The sequence below is a fragment of the Bombus huntii genome, chromosome 8, assembly GCF_024542735.1.
Source record: "Bombus huntii isolate Logan2020A chromosome 8, iyBomHunt1.1, whole genome shotgun sequence".
In the NCBI taxonomy this organism is placed as follows: Eukaryota; Metazoa; Arthropoda; class Insecta; order Hymenoptera; family Apidae; genus Bombus; species Bombus huntii.
The window spans coordinates 854706-872954 of record NC_066245.1 but is presented as its reverse complement, the minus strand read 5'-3'; the positions used below and the strand labels follow the sequence as shown (position 1 = coordinate 872954).

Below are 18249 nucleotides of genomic sequence, written 5' to 3'. Positions count from 1 at the left end.
TTCATTTTTTTTAGTATGATTTCTTCTTTCTGACTTGTACATTCTTACCTGAAAGCGACTATCTAAATGTTCATTAAAATGGTTTATATAGTTAATGTATAACTAATTGTAATTTTATGTACGCATATAGTGTCCTAAAAAGTACATATTTCTAAATAATAAGGAATCATAGAATACAAAGGAAGACGATTTTAAAGAGTAGCGTAACAATACTTTTTTAATTAATTGCACTTTACCATGAATGAATAACTACAATATTTAGTTGGTTTTAATTTAGTCTAACTTATTTAATCACTTATGTAACATAAATCAAAATACATTACATAAAATATTAATGTAATAACATTAAGAAAGCTTTTTTATCGGCTTCTTATTAAAATTGTCCTTTAAATGTAACAATATCTAATTATAAAATCTAATAAAAAGAGCAGTTATAACATTATTAATACAATAGTAATATGTCATTAAAAACACAAAAAACATATTACTTTTTTCACTTTATAAATTTATTTTTACCTCATAAGTTTATCATATTTATTCTGATATAGCTAGCAAATAACAGATAATATAAATGTATTTATAGAATACTTTATATAAAATAGAAATTATATGAAATAACAATTTCGTAAAAGACGCAACTCTTAGAAATCGTCTTTCTAATTTTATGTATATGAATCATAATTTTGGTAAAATATGTTTAAACTTGTTACATTTTCGATTGACCCGAAACAAAGATGAACAGTTGGTTATTGCTTAGATATCGATCATTGATCAGTCGGTATCGGTATATTTAGATATTAATGAAATCTAAATCAGAACTGTTGACTATACGAGAGGAAAACGAAACGTTAAGTTCAATGCCTGGAATGTATCCCCGTAGTATTTTGAAAACTTTTTTATTTGTTTTAACTTTCTTATAGTGACATTCTATAGTAAGAGATAGTAATCCATTGGATGATCTTTGCATTAGTGTGAAAATGATTAATCTGTTTATCTAAGGTTGTGTTTTCTTAATGTCCCAGGACTGGTAACCATGTCAGGACAGGGAAGCAACAACAGTGGCAATCCGATGCAAGTATCAAGTCTCCCTGGTGGCTATCAGCCAATGGAGTGCGAGTCATCACCTCGTCATTTGGGGAATCGACGCGTTGTTACAACAAACTATCCGTCAACTTCGGCCACTGGGGTGTCTGCATCCGGCCCGATGTCCATGCAATCTGTAGACAGTTCCCTGATACAAAGCTCTCTTGGATCGTATAATAGCCTAATTCTCCCTGGTATACCCCATCTGCCTGCGATGATGACCTCACCGATGATTCAGCAGCAGAACTTTTACAATTACGGTTATTCAACGACTGATACGCACGGAATAGTCAGACAACCGTCGACAGTCTCAACCGGCAAACAAAGAGACCCAGAAAGGGAAGACAGTCCTATGGTTGGAGTATGCGTCCAGCAGAGTCCAGTTGCTATTCACTGAAACGAAACAGAATAAAAAGGAACTACGGCGATGGCCAATTACACATACTATCGTCGCGTTAGCGGTACCGTCAAAAATATATATTAGGTGATTATATATACTGTATATACGAAGTTCATGACGATACCGTAAAATCTATCGTACTGTTTATGAAAAAAAAAGAAAAGAAAAAGAGGGAAATGAGAACGGGCAGTAGGAAATTTGAAGTCCTTCCCCGTTGCATTGCTTTGCATTTCGTCGTTTTATTGGTTATGAGAAATAATTTGAGACAAAAGCACTACAAATATAGTATTGCTGCGTAAACGTGTTGAAAAAATAAGAGTACATTAGTAAGAGTACATTGCTTCAAACTAACAGCTTAAAACAAAAACGAAACATAAAAGACAGGTTAACAAAGCAATTCATCATACAAGAAATTCTTCGTTCGTTTATGAGAAAAGGAAATTTTAAAAATATATGAGTGGCTTCTTTAAAAACAAAAAGATGGGGGGGGGAAGAAAAAAAGAAAAAGAATGAGAAATATTCAGTTGAAAAATAGAAATACGAAGGAATGCAAAGGAAAACATGAGGGAAACTTCCTTTTTCCATTTTGTCTTTCTCTTCTTAGTTTTTTTTATTTATCTATCTTAAGAAGCCGACTGGTCTTACATTGGGCACGGATATACCGCGTCCGGCACAGAAGCTTATGATACTTTGCTTATGAGCACGGACAGACAAACATGGTCTAGTGAGGATGAACCCAGCTGGCCTCTCGGGTCCTGCCCGATTCTGCAAACACTCCAAATGCTTTAGTCGCGTGCAAACGTCGTTAATAAATTTTGGCACCCAAACTGTGTGGCCTAGAGAGCGAAAAAGTGATAATTACTATTATTAAAAATGCATTAAACAGAAGGAAAAATAAGAATTACCAGTGTAAGCATATACTCCAATAGAGTTTTATACACAATGTCACGAATATAAACGGTTTAGCAAGTAATTGCTAGCAAACAGTCGCGTCAAATGCTAGTTATTTGTACAATATACATAGATAAATGATAAGAGTGCAGCTTTAGGATTTAGCTTTTAAGTGTGAAAGAGGAGAACACTGACATTGTAAACTCGACTCTTTTATTTACTTTGATGAATAGAAAAGAGGACGTTGCAAACGTCAGTTTGTTACCGACGAAGGACTTTAAACAAACGAGGTTTGCATGATTTAACAACAATACATATTTATACAGAAGACAGTAATAAGAAAGTTAAAAGGCAGTATACACATAAGATCAAGATCGATATAATCATACAAAAACCTAGATACTTTATAATAAACGATACGCGCGTACTCATATACATATGTTTCCAATGGCAGTCGTAATTGATTTTTGCCGTTTCACTTTGGTAATAGTAATGTTATTTATATTATATTAATATACCTTCAGCATAAGTTTATAATCGTTTTCTGGCACTTGCACATTTCTTTTCAAGTTCTGATAATTGTATCGATCGATATGGTCCTTCTAATGAATTTCTCTTATTTTTTCATATTTGGTTCTAGAATACCGACAACTAGGAACGTAAATTTCGATGCCAGAATGCGAAATATTAAATACAAACAAATTGTGTCAATAACGATAAGATAATATAAAACAAGACACGACGAACGATGTAAATTTTCGATACTTATTAATAACATATACTGCAACAAATAATTCTTGAGATATTTTGCATGTTTCTATTCTTTGTTGTGGCATATACATTAAACAGGTTGATTTTTAAAATTATTTTACGATATTTTATTGACCGTTTTGTATTATTTTACAGAAACTAAATATACATTCGAATGATACTTTAATATTTTATTGTATGCAGTATGCCAGCTTCTTATCGGCTTATTCGAAGCATGTGATTATATAATTTTAACATTGTTTATTCAGGTTTTTAATATTTTGTTTTTAATAACACTGATTTTGAATATTTTTCATTCACAATATTATAATTTACATGAAAGGAGCTTAACTTAAAATATGCATCGTTTTCTCGAGGAAATTTTTTCTGTACACCTCAAGAGAATTTCAAACTTACATTAATTTCCTTATTTTCTATTATACGAATTTATGAAAGAGAATGAAATGTTTGAATTTTCGAGAATTGCTTGTTTAGATAGGCTGCTTAGAATCCTGCATTTTTTAAATATTTGCATTGTGAAGATTTGCCGATAGACGTAATGACTCGCGAAACGACATTCGTTCGAATTCATAGATTTCTACCATCAAGTACTAAAAAATTTATATTAGTATTTTTACTTCGCCCTAATGTATGACGATCATTGCTTATGTTATGTTAACTTTAAAAGGTATAACGAATTTCTGTTTTAAGTGGAATAAATGAGAAATGATAAACGCAATGGTGTAAATTCGATCTAAAATTATAATTACTAACAACCATGAAGTTATTCTTAAATTTCTATGTTAGCGAGAAACATTTTGCCGTGACGATATCTCTCAACTTTATAAAGAGAGTATGGAAGAGGGAAAGCGAGAAAAAACGAAAATGTGTGTGTGTGCGTGCATACGCGCGCGCGCGTGTGTGTGTGTGTGCGTGTGTAGTACGTGCGTCGTGCGTGCGCGTGTATGTGTATGAGAAAGAGAGAGAGAGCAAGGGAGAGAATGATTTTTCAAACAGAAAACATTGTTTGTCAGATTTAGTCAAGATTTTTCATGACAATTTCTGACATTTCGATAATCTTGTTGAACGGCAAAAATCAGTACGCTCTATAAACGTAGACAAAATGTGTGATGATTCCACACATGCCCTCTTCCGAATTCACGTTATGTATTGTGCTCATCAGTCCTCCAAAGAACTAGAATTCCTGCTCCTTCTTCTCTTCTTTTCTCTCTTTTTTTTTTTACTTATGTATTTTGGTACGAGGAAAGTTCACTTTTGATAAAATTGTAGCACAAGAAACTGTATTATAGGAAAATGTCGTCTTCTAAGTCCTTTTTTCGTTAAAAGGAAACGAGGAAAGATTTAGAAGAGGTTGACTTTTGAGCACAATGCAGTTTTTTCCAACGTATCATCGAAGCATTTTCTCATCTGACAGTTATTAATTTTTACCAAAACGATTACCATTACTTTGATTAGATAAAAGATAAAGTGATTGATTGTATCCTATCACTTACTAGTAAATTTAGTAGAGTTGCCGCTTGTAAAAAAAGGCGATGATCGTTACATAAAATTGAAATTCAAATTCGTTTAATATTTACAATGAAAAAGAAGGGGAAATGTTTTAAATGTGTGCAATTTCACTAATTACTATGGAGATCTTTAAAAAATACTCGGAAGAGTGGTGTCGATTATTCGAAAAAGAAAAAAATTGGTGAAACAAAAGAAGTATATGTCGGATAACAAATGAAATTGACAAATTTTCGTTAGAAAGTGGAATTCATATATTATACAACAATAGATTCATTTCAAACGCGCCAATTAATTTTTCATATAAAAACTTTTTACACAGAGAATACGTTTCAAAATATTTTCATATTTTTCCATTTGTAACGTATATGTTTCTTATAGTTTTTGTACCCCGAAAAAATTTGTCCACTCAACAATTGTCGCAAAATGTAGAGTATTTATGCCAATTAGCAAACAACAGAGTTGTATACATTTAAATAGTATAAGAACCGATCACGATTCGTGTTTCAAATAATTTTAATTGAATAAAATTTAATTAATTTACTGTCGATATATCACTAAAAAACTTTTGTATATTTTTTATTGCTTCATAATGGTATACAGGATATCTTCATATTTTGAAAAAACGAGTTATTTTATTAATTTCTGTCTAAAAAAAATTAAAACAACTTCATCAGGGTATTTATTAAAAAATTCACTTTACGCTTTTTTCACTCAAATTATTAAATTGGTTAAATGATTTGAAAACCATACGTTATATTTATGCAAATCTTAAAACAAATTCTTTGAAACACATTGTGACTGGATTAAAATACCATAAGTTTCCTAACGTCATGTGTAAAAACATTGTGTTCAGAAAATATACTATAATACACGACTGATGTATGCCTGTTATGCAAAGTGCGTACGTCTATAGACGAGAAGAAATGATGAGTACACATCCATCATTTCAGTTTCTTGTTTGATGATTGCACACGCTAACCGACATAAAAAATGTAAGGAATGAATACAGAAAACAAACTGAATTAAGAAAAACCAATTTATTAAGATGAAAATTAACAAGCCTCCATACAAGATGAAGAAAAAGTTGTATCTACCCTGTAAACATTTTCATATTATATTATATTACATTATATTATTATTGCTATTATTACTACTACTATTATTATTATTGTTATTATTTTTATTTTATTATTATTCATCCTGATATTACTTCTGTCGTTATCATTACTATCACTATTATGATTATGTGATTAATATTTTTATTATTGTCTTTATTATGATTATTACCATTATTCTTATTGTTACTACCACTACTATTGCTATTCCTATTACTACTACTATTACTACCACTATCACCATCATCACTCCTATTACCACTGTTACTATTCCTGCTATTAAACTGTCACTACTACTACTACTACTACTACTACTACTACTACTACTACTACTACTACTACTACTACTACTACTACTACTACTACTACTACTACTACTACCACACTACTACTACTACTACTACTACATTACTACTACTACTGCTACTACTACTACTACTACTACTACTACTACTACTGCTACTACTACTACTACTACTACTACTACTACTATTGCTATTACTATTACCACTGTTATAATTATAATTATTGCGATTATTGCAATTATTGCGATTATAATTATTATGTTATTTCTATTTTATTTTTATTTTTATTATATATAATAATGTAATTGAAAATTTTTGAAACGATATTACATAAGGTTAATAATAAACAAACGCATCTTCATTTTTGTTGTTATATTTTTGTTAGCCTCCTGAAGTCCTGTTTAAATAAAAAGCATTCAGTTATCTCTACGAAAGGAAATGTAACAGTTATAGAATGATTTGTTATATTTTTATGAATGCATTTGTTGTCTGTGGAAACTAACTACTGAGAACATTGTAAGTACTATAAATTAAATTTGATTATAATTTAGTGGAAACATAATGGTATTCTACTTTCCTCATTCCACATAGGTAATTTTGGCACTAATCGAAACATGTTTTATGTAATTATATTAGGAAAATGTAACGTATTTGATAGTAATTTATAACATTTAAATAGTCTTACAATAATTTAATTGCGTTACATTCCACTCGCAATTTTATTTATTCTTAGATAAGTAAATGGGATATCTATGCTGTATAATAAAGAAATTGATTATAAAATGTATATCTTCGTAGAGAAGAACAAAATTGTAATTAATTCGTTTTAATTTTATTTCTTACTATTGTAGAGATTTAACAAATTTATCTTTTTCTCTATGCAGCAATTATTATTTTACTACAAAGTTATCCGTACTTTTGTATATTAGAAGATTGTTATATTATTAGGAGATAAACATCAAATATCGCGCCATAATATGTGGTTAGTTTTACTTACTTAACATTTCCATTTCGTCATATCCAATCAAATATGAGAATGTTATAAACACAAGTTATTTGAAAATAATTTAAAATATTTAAAATATTTAAAATATTACACGTTAATTCTTACTTAAAAAATAAAGTTTTTATATTGAAACATTGTCAAAACATAAAATTATTAACTTTTCTATAATACTTTACAGCTACAATGTAAGTAGGTACAGATGTTCCTACGACGTAGACAATAGATAACTAATTGAGTTTTCATTTACCTTCACATGTATTGGTGATGGATGAACCAATATCATCGTCGGAAAAATCGAAGAAGATTAATGTTATAAGTAAACAAACAATTCATCAAATTTGTTCTGGTCAGGTGAGGTTAACCTACGAGTATACTAATATTCAACCTTTATATATCAACGTTATATATTCAATATGTAATATTAATTATTTTTTAGCAAATAAATATATGTTCTATTATTCTTAGTTATTTATTAAAATGTATAAGGTTACCTTACTTTCACGTCTGTATCTTAATTACTATAACATAATATTTCTTTTATAATTATAATTATATCATAAAAATGTCGGTATAGAGCATGGAGTATCGTAATTATAAACAGCTAAATATTTTAATATGATGCCAATTTTTAAATAACATTGAAAAATGTTTCAGACATAGTATATATGATTTTGGTTATATTGTATAAGAACAATCTTTTTTAATCACGTTTTTGTAGAATACTGATACTTTTTAAGTAATTCAACTTGATTCAAATTAAATAAGATATTCTTTATGTGGTATAATTGTGCTTTTAAATCTATTGCTTATTAAGTAGTAGGTAATAACGTATTATCGATTTAAGTTTATTAAATAATTACATTATTTAACTATGGTATTAATAATTATTATTATTTGTTCATTATAATGAGGCTTAAAAGCTACTACAGTCTCTGTTAGAAACATCTATATTTTATATAATCATAATACAATATAGCAAAATATAACATGATACATAATATATTATCGATTAACATAATATGATATAATACAGCATACATATCACAATATAATATATTGAAATATAGTATAGTGTATTTCAGATTTGACAAGTTCTACTAATTTAATTGTTAGTCTTATCTGTTTCCTGAAGTTTCTTTAGTTTTAGCTTGATTTAATATTGCCCATGTTAGTTCTCCAGACAGAATTCTCATAGCTTCATGCAAGCCTTAATAAATTTTGTCAATTCCCATATTTACTTCTCATATATATTCTTATATATATGATATACAATAATAGTTAGGTAATATATATATGTATGCATGTATACATAAAAAATTTTACTAGGTAATATTTGATCTTGCAACTGCTGTCAAAGAACTGGTAGAAAATAGTTTAGATAGTGGTGCTACATTAATTGATATTAAATTGAAAGATTATGGAAAGACATGTATCAGCGTCAGTGATAATGGAAGTGGTGTTTTAGAACAAGATTTTGAAGGATTAGGTATATATATGCATTCATATATCTGTGTATATTTAATATAGAAGAGAAATTCCAAAATAGTTAAGTACATTTTTCTTTCATCAGGACTGAAGCATTATACTTCTAAACTTCGAGAATTCTCAGATTTAACAGAAGTGAGCACGTTTGGATTTCGAGGAGAAGCTCTTAGTTCACTTTGTTCTTTAGCTGACTTAAGTATTGTTACAAGACATTCTACAAGCGAACATGGTTTTAAATTACAATTTGATCACAATGGTGCACTGCAAAAAAAGGAACCATGTGCAAGAGAAATAGGAACTACTGTGCATATAAAAGATATATTTAAGTGCCTTTCTGTTAGAGCAAAAGAATTTCAAAGAAATCTTAAAAAGGAATATATTCGAGCTATTCAAGTACTATATAGCTATTGCTTAGTTTCTACTAATACAAAAATAACATGCTCCAATTGTGTATCGGACAAATCCTCTAATCTTGTAATCAATACTGTTAGTCCCAGTAATATTTTAAGCAATATTAATTTAATATTTGGCAAAAAATCTTCAAATGGACTTATTAAAATTGAACTGTTACCTCCTGATGAAGCAACATTGCAAGAATATAACTTATCAAGTAATGTAGTTGTGGATTTTGAATGGGATTGCTACATTAGCAGCTGTGATCATGATGTTGGACGTTCTGCTCCTGATAGACAATTTTTTTATGTAAATGGTCGACCATGTGATCTGACAAAAGTCAGTAAATTAATAAATCAAATTTATCATAAATATAATAATAAACAATATCCATTTATTTTTTTAAATTTGAAGTTAAATAAACACTCAACTGATATTAACGTAACTCCAAATAAGAGAATCATCTTCTGTACGCAAGAAAATTTAATTTTAGCAACTTTAAAATATAATTTATCATCTAGATGGGACAAATTGCAAGGAAATTTGAATGTAAACCCTGTACCAGAATTAAGTTTTGGTGTAAAAAGAACAATTTCACCTATAAATGCTGATCGACCAATCAAAAGATTTCACAATTTAAATACAATATCAAAAATAGAACATACAGAAAAACAAAATATACAACACATTAATAAAAATAAGACTATTCAATATGATAATGATAATGATAATGTACAAAATAATATAACAAATAAAACAAAAATATTAGATAGCGTACAAATGACAATTAGCATTCTGGCAATAAAACAACAACTTCAAGAAAAGCAAAATCTTTTATCAAAATGTGTGATTTCAAGTACACGGATCAAGTTTAAGGCACAGATGGATCAAAATTCAAATGCTGAAAGTGAATTAAAAAAACAATTAACAAAAGATTCTTTTTTCCAGGTTATTTATATTTTACTGAATTATTGGATTCTATAAGTTTTAATTTTTTAGCACATCATGTATTATTTTGTATTTTATTATCTTATAAGTTTAACATGATAGTTATTTTCTTATACAGTTTCTATAAAAAGAATATTTTACAGATGGAAATTATAGGTCAGTTTAATCTTGGTTTTATAATAACACGTTTGAAAGAAGATCTTTTCATTATTGATCAACATGCTACCGATGAAAAATATCGTTTTGAGAAGCTTAATAATGAAACTCAATTACGAACCCAAAAATTAATTATTCCTAAATTTTTAAATATTTCTCCACTTAATGAGACAATATTAATTGAACATCAAAAAACGTTTGAAGATAATGGTTTTTTTTTTAAAATAGATTCTGAAGGTGAACAAAATAAATTAAAAAATGTTTTAATTGTCATAAGTAATTAGTACTTTTGAAAGAATGTATAATATATTTTTAATTTATTCAAATATAAATAAATATAGTTCAAAATATTTTGGTTTAGGTGAATCTGGTCATCGTGTGCAACTTACAGGTATACCAGTAAGTGGTCATTGGCAATTTGGACAAGATGACATCGAAGAATTGATTTTTCTTATTAGAGAAGGTGGTATAGAAAACCAAAAAAATAGTACATTTCGCCCAAGTCGTGTAAGACAAATGCTAGCATCAAAAGCTTGTCGCAAGGCAGTTATGATAGGTACGGCTCTTAATAACAATGACATGCATAAATTAATTACTCAAATGGCAGAAATGGAAAATCCTTGGAATTGCCCTCATGGTAGACCGACAATAAGACATCTGTTATCATTGAATCTTATATATAAATAAATTATATTTTATATTCTATGTATTATATGTATGTATACATGAAATAAAATATATATAATTAAAAATTTAATTGACAGTATGCCTCGTAGATTAAAAGCATTATAAAAAAGTAAAGGAAAGTGGACGAAATACCAGATTGAAACCTTAATTCAATGAGTATAATTAAAATGCAAAACTGTAAACATGGTTTGAGATGTCCATTTTTGTAAAATGTTCTGTACATTATTAATGTTAATAAAAATGAACTATTACATTTCGTTAATCAGACGCAGCTTGTAGTTACTGTTACCTAATCTTTACCGATCACTTGAAAAATTAGTCGTAGTATCGCCTTTTACATAAAATCAGAGGAGTGTGTTTACACTTTTGCTCGTCACTGTATCTCTCATTTATTTATGATGCAAAAAAATGACATTTTTGACATTTGAAAGCACTTTGAAATATGTAATATACAGGATAAGCTACGAGAAACAGGATAACAGGAAGAATGTCTTTCTTATTTGTCTTTATATCAAAAAACTATTGAGGAAAAACTAAATTATTTAAAAGCTTACATATATATAATGGTGAGAAAAGATTTTCTTATGTGTCATATTTTTACGGAATTTCGAAATCATCAATGTTTTTTAAATGGCACCAAACATTTCTAATTTTATTGCATTGTAGCTAAAATGGAGGTATTTATGAGCATGTTATTACAAGATACAAAAATTTTTAAATGATAGAAAGTATTTTATAAACATTGGACTTTTTATTGGACAGATTATACACTAATTGTACGAAATACATTAAATCCTGAATGTGCCGTTGATATTACAGTACCAGGACATTGAGGATGCCAATGCAATTCTTTTATATCAGTTTGACCTTGATGTATAAATAACAATTGTGGTGGAAGTTCCTTTAATTCACTGTCTTCTATCTCTTCTGATGGATCGACTTCTATTGATAAATCCCACTGAGCAATTTGATCATCAGCTCCACCAGAAGCAAATACAGTAGCCTCTTGAGGGTGCCATTCTACTGTTGTAACAGGTGCAGTGTGTTGCTTAAATATGGCTGATGCTCTTGTATTATTAGCACTAAACTGGCGCAAATCCCATATACAAACCAAGCCATCATCACCACCAGATACAAGAAACTGACTTTCTTTACAATTCCATGAAATAACATTAACATCAGCAGTATGTGTACTAGCTGCTGTTAACATGCATGCAGATTGTGGACTTGCTCTTGTATCCCAAATTTTGATACTGTTAAAGTTACAGTATAATTACAAAAGTATATTAAAAACTTGATATTAGTTATGGTATTAAAGTAAATAATAAAACGTATATTAACCTAATAGAAAATTATTAGAAATTTAATTAAGATCATACCTTTTATCAACAGAACATGAAGCAAGTACATGTCTTTCATTAGGTGACCACTGAATATCTTCAACACTGTATGGTGCATGTGAATTATAAGGTCGTTGATCCACATGCCAAGTTGAAGAATTATTAAAATGCCATATATGAATGTTACCCTTGCAATCACCAGAAGCTAACATGCCTACTTGTGTTGGACACCAATCAAGTCCATATCCTTCTGAAAGATGTCCTTTAAAACTAAATAATGGTTTGATGTTCCCATCATTTTTTTTAGACTCCTTATTATATGCACGTAGCAATTCATCATTATCAAGTGCATTTAATTGTTTATCCAAATCCCAAATATGTACACGTCCTAATTCACTCCAACTTGCTGCCAGAGCTTTATTACCAATTCTTTTATATCTATTGAAATAAATAAACACATTTTAACAACCAATAAATGTTATTTTTTTAAATTATTTATATTGGAAATTTACATTATTGGTAACTTTATGTTGGTAACTGGTATTATGGTTATTAAAAGGCAATAAAAATATATATTTACCTAACTCTATTAACACAACCTTGATGCTTTATTGGTGCAACAGACAAAATTGGTATATTCGTATCACTTTCGCTATGTAATTCATCATCATCTGATTCATCATCAGAATTATCTTCTATACCACATAGATTTTTCATTTTCATAACAAGGAGATTGTTAACGTGTGTCTTGGCAGCTTGAGTTCCAGCCACAAGATATATATTCAATGGGTAATCTTCTCTATTATTACCCAAGTCATCTAAAATAATATCAAAACTAAGACACGGAGCTCCGGATTGGGCATGATGTAACATTCGATATGCTGTCTTGTCCACAATAAGTTCTTCTCCACATTCTAAAGACTTTCCAGGAAGATATATCTTAGATTTATTATTTTCTACTTCATCACTTGCAATAGAATCCTCTTCATTACTATCAGTGCTACTTTCTTCCATATCCTCATCAACTTCACTCATTTGTTCATACTCCATTTCTTTAGAAATTTCTTTATAGAAAATAGTCATCTTAATAAAAATACATCTATAATTAGAAATAAAGAAAAATTTAAATAATCAAATACATATGCGAGTAATCTAACCTTAGTATGCAATAAAGCTATATATGTATGTATATAAATATAATGAATATTTTTTGATATTAACATTTCTAACATAATATGTTAGTTCAACATATTATTTGAAAAAATTTGTGTGTTATAAAATATAAGTGTTAACAAATTTATCGTTAATATAAAAAATTCTATAAATTACCTCTCGCAACACAGATTCGGAGCACGTGAATGAAACAATATCTGAGAAACACTTTATAGGTTATACGTTGTATTAAAGAGTAATAGAGAGTAGGGAAATCGTCGGTTGCCGCCAATGCTTATGGATTTGAATTTATATCAATAAAGCATATATTATATAATATATAATAATATATAAGAAATATATTATATAATAACATACAATATATAATATATATAATATATATATAATATTATATAACAAAGATCACCGAAATCTTAGAAAACGTAATGGTTCTACAATTTCACAAAAATATGAATTAAAAAATGTAAATGTTTGAAAAAGGCGTTAATAGTAGTATTATTTACATACTATATAATCATTTTTCACTTAAAGCAAATGTAATAACATTTTCGTTCGAAAAAAATCATCTAAATGTTTATATACCGGATAGATGAAAATTATTTAAATTCACCAATAGAACCAATTGAGAACGAAATATAATTGCAACAATTTTTTTCTTTTTAAATATGTTTTTTCTAAATTTGTACCTTGTACATATATCTAATTTATAAATATAATTATTATACAAAAGTCTCTCTCTGAAAACACTGTTGAAATAATCAACCTCCTTCAGACCAGCACGGCGAAACTACGTACTTTTCTTTAAATTTAGTTTTCTATTAATAATCGTTAAATTTTGTAAAAAAATAGGAAACGAATTTATCTACAAGTGGCGAACATAAGTATTAGTATATCTATTTAACATATTTATTAGATAATTATAACAAATTTTACTTTATTTCGGTTATTTCATTGCAATGCATACATGATACAAATGGAATAATAGATTTATAATAAATTAACTAGAAAATAAAAGCAATGGAAAGCACGTAATTTATAAAATATGTTAATAAATGCCCTAGTATATGGTATGTACTACATACTTAAGGCTGGCTGTCTATGTTTACTCTGGCAGTGCTCCGTTGCCGTGCGTGCGTTTCTCCTCTATTTGCGTTGCCGTAAGAATTCCCCCTTTTTGGATACATAGGATTATATGTATAAAGGCAAGTAAAAGCTTTTACTAGTGATTCTTCAAAGAAATACTCGGTTCCGTGTGCATAAAGGATGAAGTATTTACTAGAAATAGTATTTACTTAAGATTTACCATCATTTACTACCAAAAACTAGCAAAAAGTTATGCATAAAAGTAAAAGCTTTTACTAGTGATTCTTCAAATAAATACTCGGTTCCGTGTGCGTAAAAGATAAAGTATTTACTAGAAATGGTATTTACTTAGGATTTACTATCATTTAATACCTAGTACTAGTAAAAGGTTATGCATAAGAAATCTAGTATTTGTCTTTTACGTGTACTTAATACATACAAGTATTTGCTTATTTTTATGCATATGGCACATGATATCACATTATCGGATTATCCCCACTGCCACTTTATAGTTACGTCACGTTACGTGCATGATTACGAATTACGACACGCGCGACTTCTCATTTTTCACCGGTACGAGGTACGAGTTGAGTCGTACAGTTGCATGTCGCATTGTAGCACATTTCTCTTCGCGCCGTGCATTAGCACGTTTCTCCAAAACCACCGGGGACGATAGTGCAGTTATTGGCCACAAGGGGCTCTTATTTTTAGTGTCCATTTTTGGCAGACTTTTTTAACATTGCTCTGATGATCTCCCGACTCATCTCTGATTATACATTCGTATCGGTACCACCAAATATGTACACATATTCATTAAAATAACTATTCTATGTACTAAAATTTTTACAATATTTTTTACTGTGGTTTATTGACAACTTTTTGTGCGAATCAATTTGCAACAATGCAAATTAATGACAATAACTGTGAAATTATAATATTTAACTGCTGACATTTAGAAAGTTATACAAAATTTAAATACATAATTGCACAAAAGAAAATCTACAAAATTTGTAGTGTTCCCACGTATTTATATTTCGTTTTACATCAAATAGTTTTCATATTAGCCTTTTTTAATGATTTATATAGAGAAAAATTTTACTTTCCTTGAACATATATTCTAAACAATCCCTAGTGTAATTCTGGAAACAATTCAGTTTGTAAACTAATATAGTGACCATGTAAAATGTTATAATTGTCATATAAATAAATTTAAGTTGTTATTCTTATCACATATCAACAAAACTCTTTTTCAAAACAAACTGTTCAGATACAGATATGTTTCATTATGATGTTTATAATATACTTTGAATATATTTAAACAACATGAGAGAAATGTTCTAATTGTGGAATTTCTTTCCTTTTACATAAAACACCATCCACTTTACGTATGAAAATTATGTGCTTATTTATATATGAAGTATAAGCATTATTTTCCCCACAAAATTATGACAAAAATGAGAACTAAATTGAAGAAACTGCTCCTTTATGGACCAGTTTATTAACTAATTTATGTGAATAAGTATAACGTCGATAATAGCAAAGACAATAATAATAATAATAATAATGATTGCTACTATAATAATAATAGTATTTGTAATAATAGTAATATTAATAGTAGAATAGCAGTATCAATGACAATAGTAGTAGTAGTAATAGTAATAATGGTAGTAAATGTATAATAATAGTACTAGTAGTTATAATAACAAGATCCACTGCAATTGTACTACAAATAACAAACAGAGAAGAATGAAAAAAGAAAAGGAAAGGAGAATATACAAATGGTGTCATTTTACATATAAAATACAACTTTATATATGGTAATTGCTGTAACTGTACGAAAGGAAAGGAGCAGCAACAAATATCTAACGCTCGATAGTAATTATTCACGCAAATGGATGGTATTTAATATTAGCTGTGTTTGTTAAGGTGAGGATTGTTACTAGAATTATTCATTAGCTGAATAGATGTTACAGTGGTATGTGAATGATGAGATGGTGAAATATTGGGATTATGTCGAGGATTAGTATTGTGGAGGCTGTGTATATAAGAACGCTGGACGGGCTTGTGCTGAGCAAGCTGAAGCAAGGCCTCTGGTATAGAGAACCACTTTCGCTTTCGACCAATAGCACGTGAATCTTCCCATTCTGGCAGCTCTTCGGTTACCTGCATAACCCATACTTGTGTTCTATGTTTATGTTCCACATTCTATAAAGAAAAGTTATTTTGACCATTCATACTTCTTCGGGCAACTCTATTCTTAGAATATATTAGTTTGCGTTTTCATTATATTTATGCAAGTAATTATGTTCTATATACGAGCACATTAGCACCTCGAATATGCCAAGACATCTGCCTAAATGTCCTAAAACACCAGCCTCTTCTCGAACTTCTCTTAAAGCCGTTACTGCAGGTTCTTCTTCTGGTTCAACACCCCCACCAGGTACTATCCAACTATCAGGTCTTCGACTGGATGTAACCAAGAGTACCTACATTATAAATTATATAAAAGTATAATTTCTATTTATTTTATATAATAAAAATAAAATATAACTGATATTAAAATAAATATACTCTATTAATAAAGGGAATAATATCAACTGCCATCTGCTGGCTTACCTCATCTTCCAGATCGTTTTTGACGCAGATACATGCAGCTCTACGTCTATAACCTTCTGAATCGTAAATACGGATTGAGTTTGGTTTTTCCTTGACCATGATCGATTATTAAAGTTATGAAATTATTCCATAAATTCATATTTGTCAGACGGCCAGGTAGGCCAATCTGTGCACCTGCATTGTTTTAACGTTGCTTGAAGCCGACATATCATCGACATAGAATTAACAAGCGAGCTCTAATTGCTCACATAATTTATTTAAGAAGTCTGTTTTACGTCCGAATAAGAGGACGATTCTTTACCTAAATAATGCTATATTACGATAACACTAGCAATGTTGTCCTTACTGAAACTTGCTATAACCTCAAAACTTCACTACACAAGTAACTCCATCTACACTACATTTACAGTGTAGTACATGATCATAGTCATAGTGTCATAGGCATATGACAGATCAGAGGAAATGAGAGTGCACACAGTGCTTACGCTCGCGCCCGTAAGTTAAGTTTTCTCCTGGTACAAGTGCTGCACCAAGCGGTCAAGTGTTACAAAAGCTAAAAGATAGATCTAACATGTTTCATCTGTGACCTGTGGTCACTGAAATACCGATCGTGTAAAAAATTATACGTTTTGTTATGCCCTCTACAATTTAGAGTGATAAGTTTAAGAATTGTAGTGAGTACCGACGAGGTACAGAATAGATGTGACATTCTGTCGTTTTTTATTTTTTCCTGTCTCACGTTTTGAGATTATACAACGTTATCAATTCAGCATAATAGTGGTTTGAATTGAAACTAAATTTCCCTATGAAATTACAAATAAGGTACAGAACAGGATATTTTGTGCATGAAGTATAGAATTCTATATTTTTGCAATATATCCTTAATTATACTCCAAGCGTATTATGATACAATTGAATCGTAATTTCGTGTAGAACCTATTATATTCTTAATGTTTTTTAATTTTAATGCGTTCTGACTATAGTAGTTTTAAAGATATGTTTGTATAATAATTATATTGTAAAAAATAAGTATGGATTATACATTATTGAAGATAGAATTAAGTTATATTTGTTAATATATATATAACAGAAGGTTAAGTACGTTAATCACTATAGAATTACCTTTAATTGTAAAGATTATTGTATAATTTTTTAATTTAATCAATAAATAGGTTTTTTAAAGCGAATTCGAATATCTTATCATTTATCCTTAATTCTATCCACCTCCCACTTTCCTTCCTTGTCTTTTTCACAAATTAAAATAAGTGAACCGTAAAAAATTCAGAAA

At 29.1% G+C, this 18249-nt stretch overlaps 4 protein-coding genes across 12 annotated transcripts in view; 2 read left to right on the top strand and 2 right to left on the bottom strand.

Moving 5' to 3' along the window:
* The window catches only part of LOC126868591 (serine/threonine-protein kinase minibrain), a 35886-nt gene extending 30085 nt beyond the window's left edge, over positions 1-5801 (top strand). For all 6 annotated transcript variants that reach the window (XM_050624228.1, XM_050624224.1, XM_050624227.1 and 3 more), the window contains one exon: positions 1023-5801. In XM_050624228.1, coding sequence (XP_050480185.1) covers positions 1023-1480 — 458 coding nt within the window. In that variant the 3' untranslated portion in view covers positions 1481-5801. The remainder of the gene's footprint in view (positions 1-1022) is intronic.
* Positions 5802-7188: 1387 nt separating this feature from the next.
* On the top strand, positions 7189-11016 carry LOC126868592 (mismatch repair endonuclease PMS2). 2 transcript variants are annotated; one of them, XM_050624231.1, is made up of 5 exons: positions 7189-7431; positions 8407-8566; positions 8651-9906; positions 10050-10299; positions 10454-11016. In XM_050624231.1, the coding sequence occupies exons 1-5, from the start codon at positions 7345-7347 to the stop codon at positions 10747-10749; spliced, it is 2049 nt and encodes a 682-aa protein (XP_050480188.1). In that variant the 5' UTR covers positions 7189-7344; the 3' UTR covers positions 10750-11016. The 2 variants fall into 2 exon arrangements, with proteins under 2 accessions (XP_050480188.1, XP_050480187.1); XM_050624230.1 differs by having other exon boundaries at positions 10424-11016.
* Positions 11017-11478: 462 nt separating this feature from the next.
* On the bottom strand, positions 11479-15040 carry LOC126868595 (glutamate-rich WD repeat-containing protein 1). 3 transcript variants are annotated; one of them, XM_050624245.1, is made up of 6 exons: positions 14785-15040; positions 14345-14537; positions 13419-13535; positions 12670-13188; positions 12129-12527; positions 11479-12002 (listed from the first exon to the last, which is right to left on the bottom strand). In XM_050624245.1, exons 4-6 carry the CDS (start codon positions 13170-13172, stop codon positions 11513-11515), a joined length of 1392 nt encoding a protein of 463 aa, XP_050480202.1. In that variant the 5' UTR covers positions 13173-13188; positions 13419-13535; positions 14345-14537; positions 14785-15040; the 3' UTR covers positions 11479-11512. The 3 variants fall into 3 exon arrangements, with proteins under 3 accessions (XP_050480202.1, XP_050480204.1, XP_050480203.1); XM_050624247.1 differs by lacking the exons at positions 13419-13535; positions 14345-14537; XM_050624246.1 differs by lacking the exons at positions 13419-13535; positions 14785-15040 and having other exon boundaries at positions 14345-14772.
* Positions 15041-15194: 154 nt separating this feature from the next.
* Positions 15195-17481, bottom strand: LOC126868596 (diphosphoinositol polyphosphate phosphohydrolase 1). The gene is made up of 3 exons (XM_050624248.1): positions 16962-17481; positions 16676-16831; positions 15195-16550 (listed from the first exon to the last, which is right to left on the bottom strand). The coding sequence occupies exons 1-3, from the start codon at positions 17058-17060 to the stop codon at positions 16254-16256; spliced, it is 552 nt and encodes a 183-aa protein (XP_050480205.1). The 5' UTR covers positions 17061-17481; the 3' UTR covers positions 15195-16253.
* Between the last annotated feature and the right edge of the window lie 768 nt (positions 17482-18249).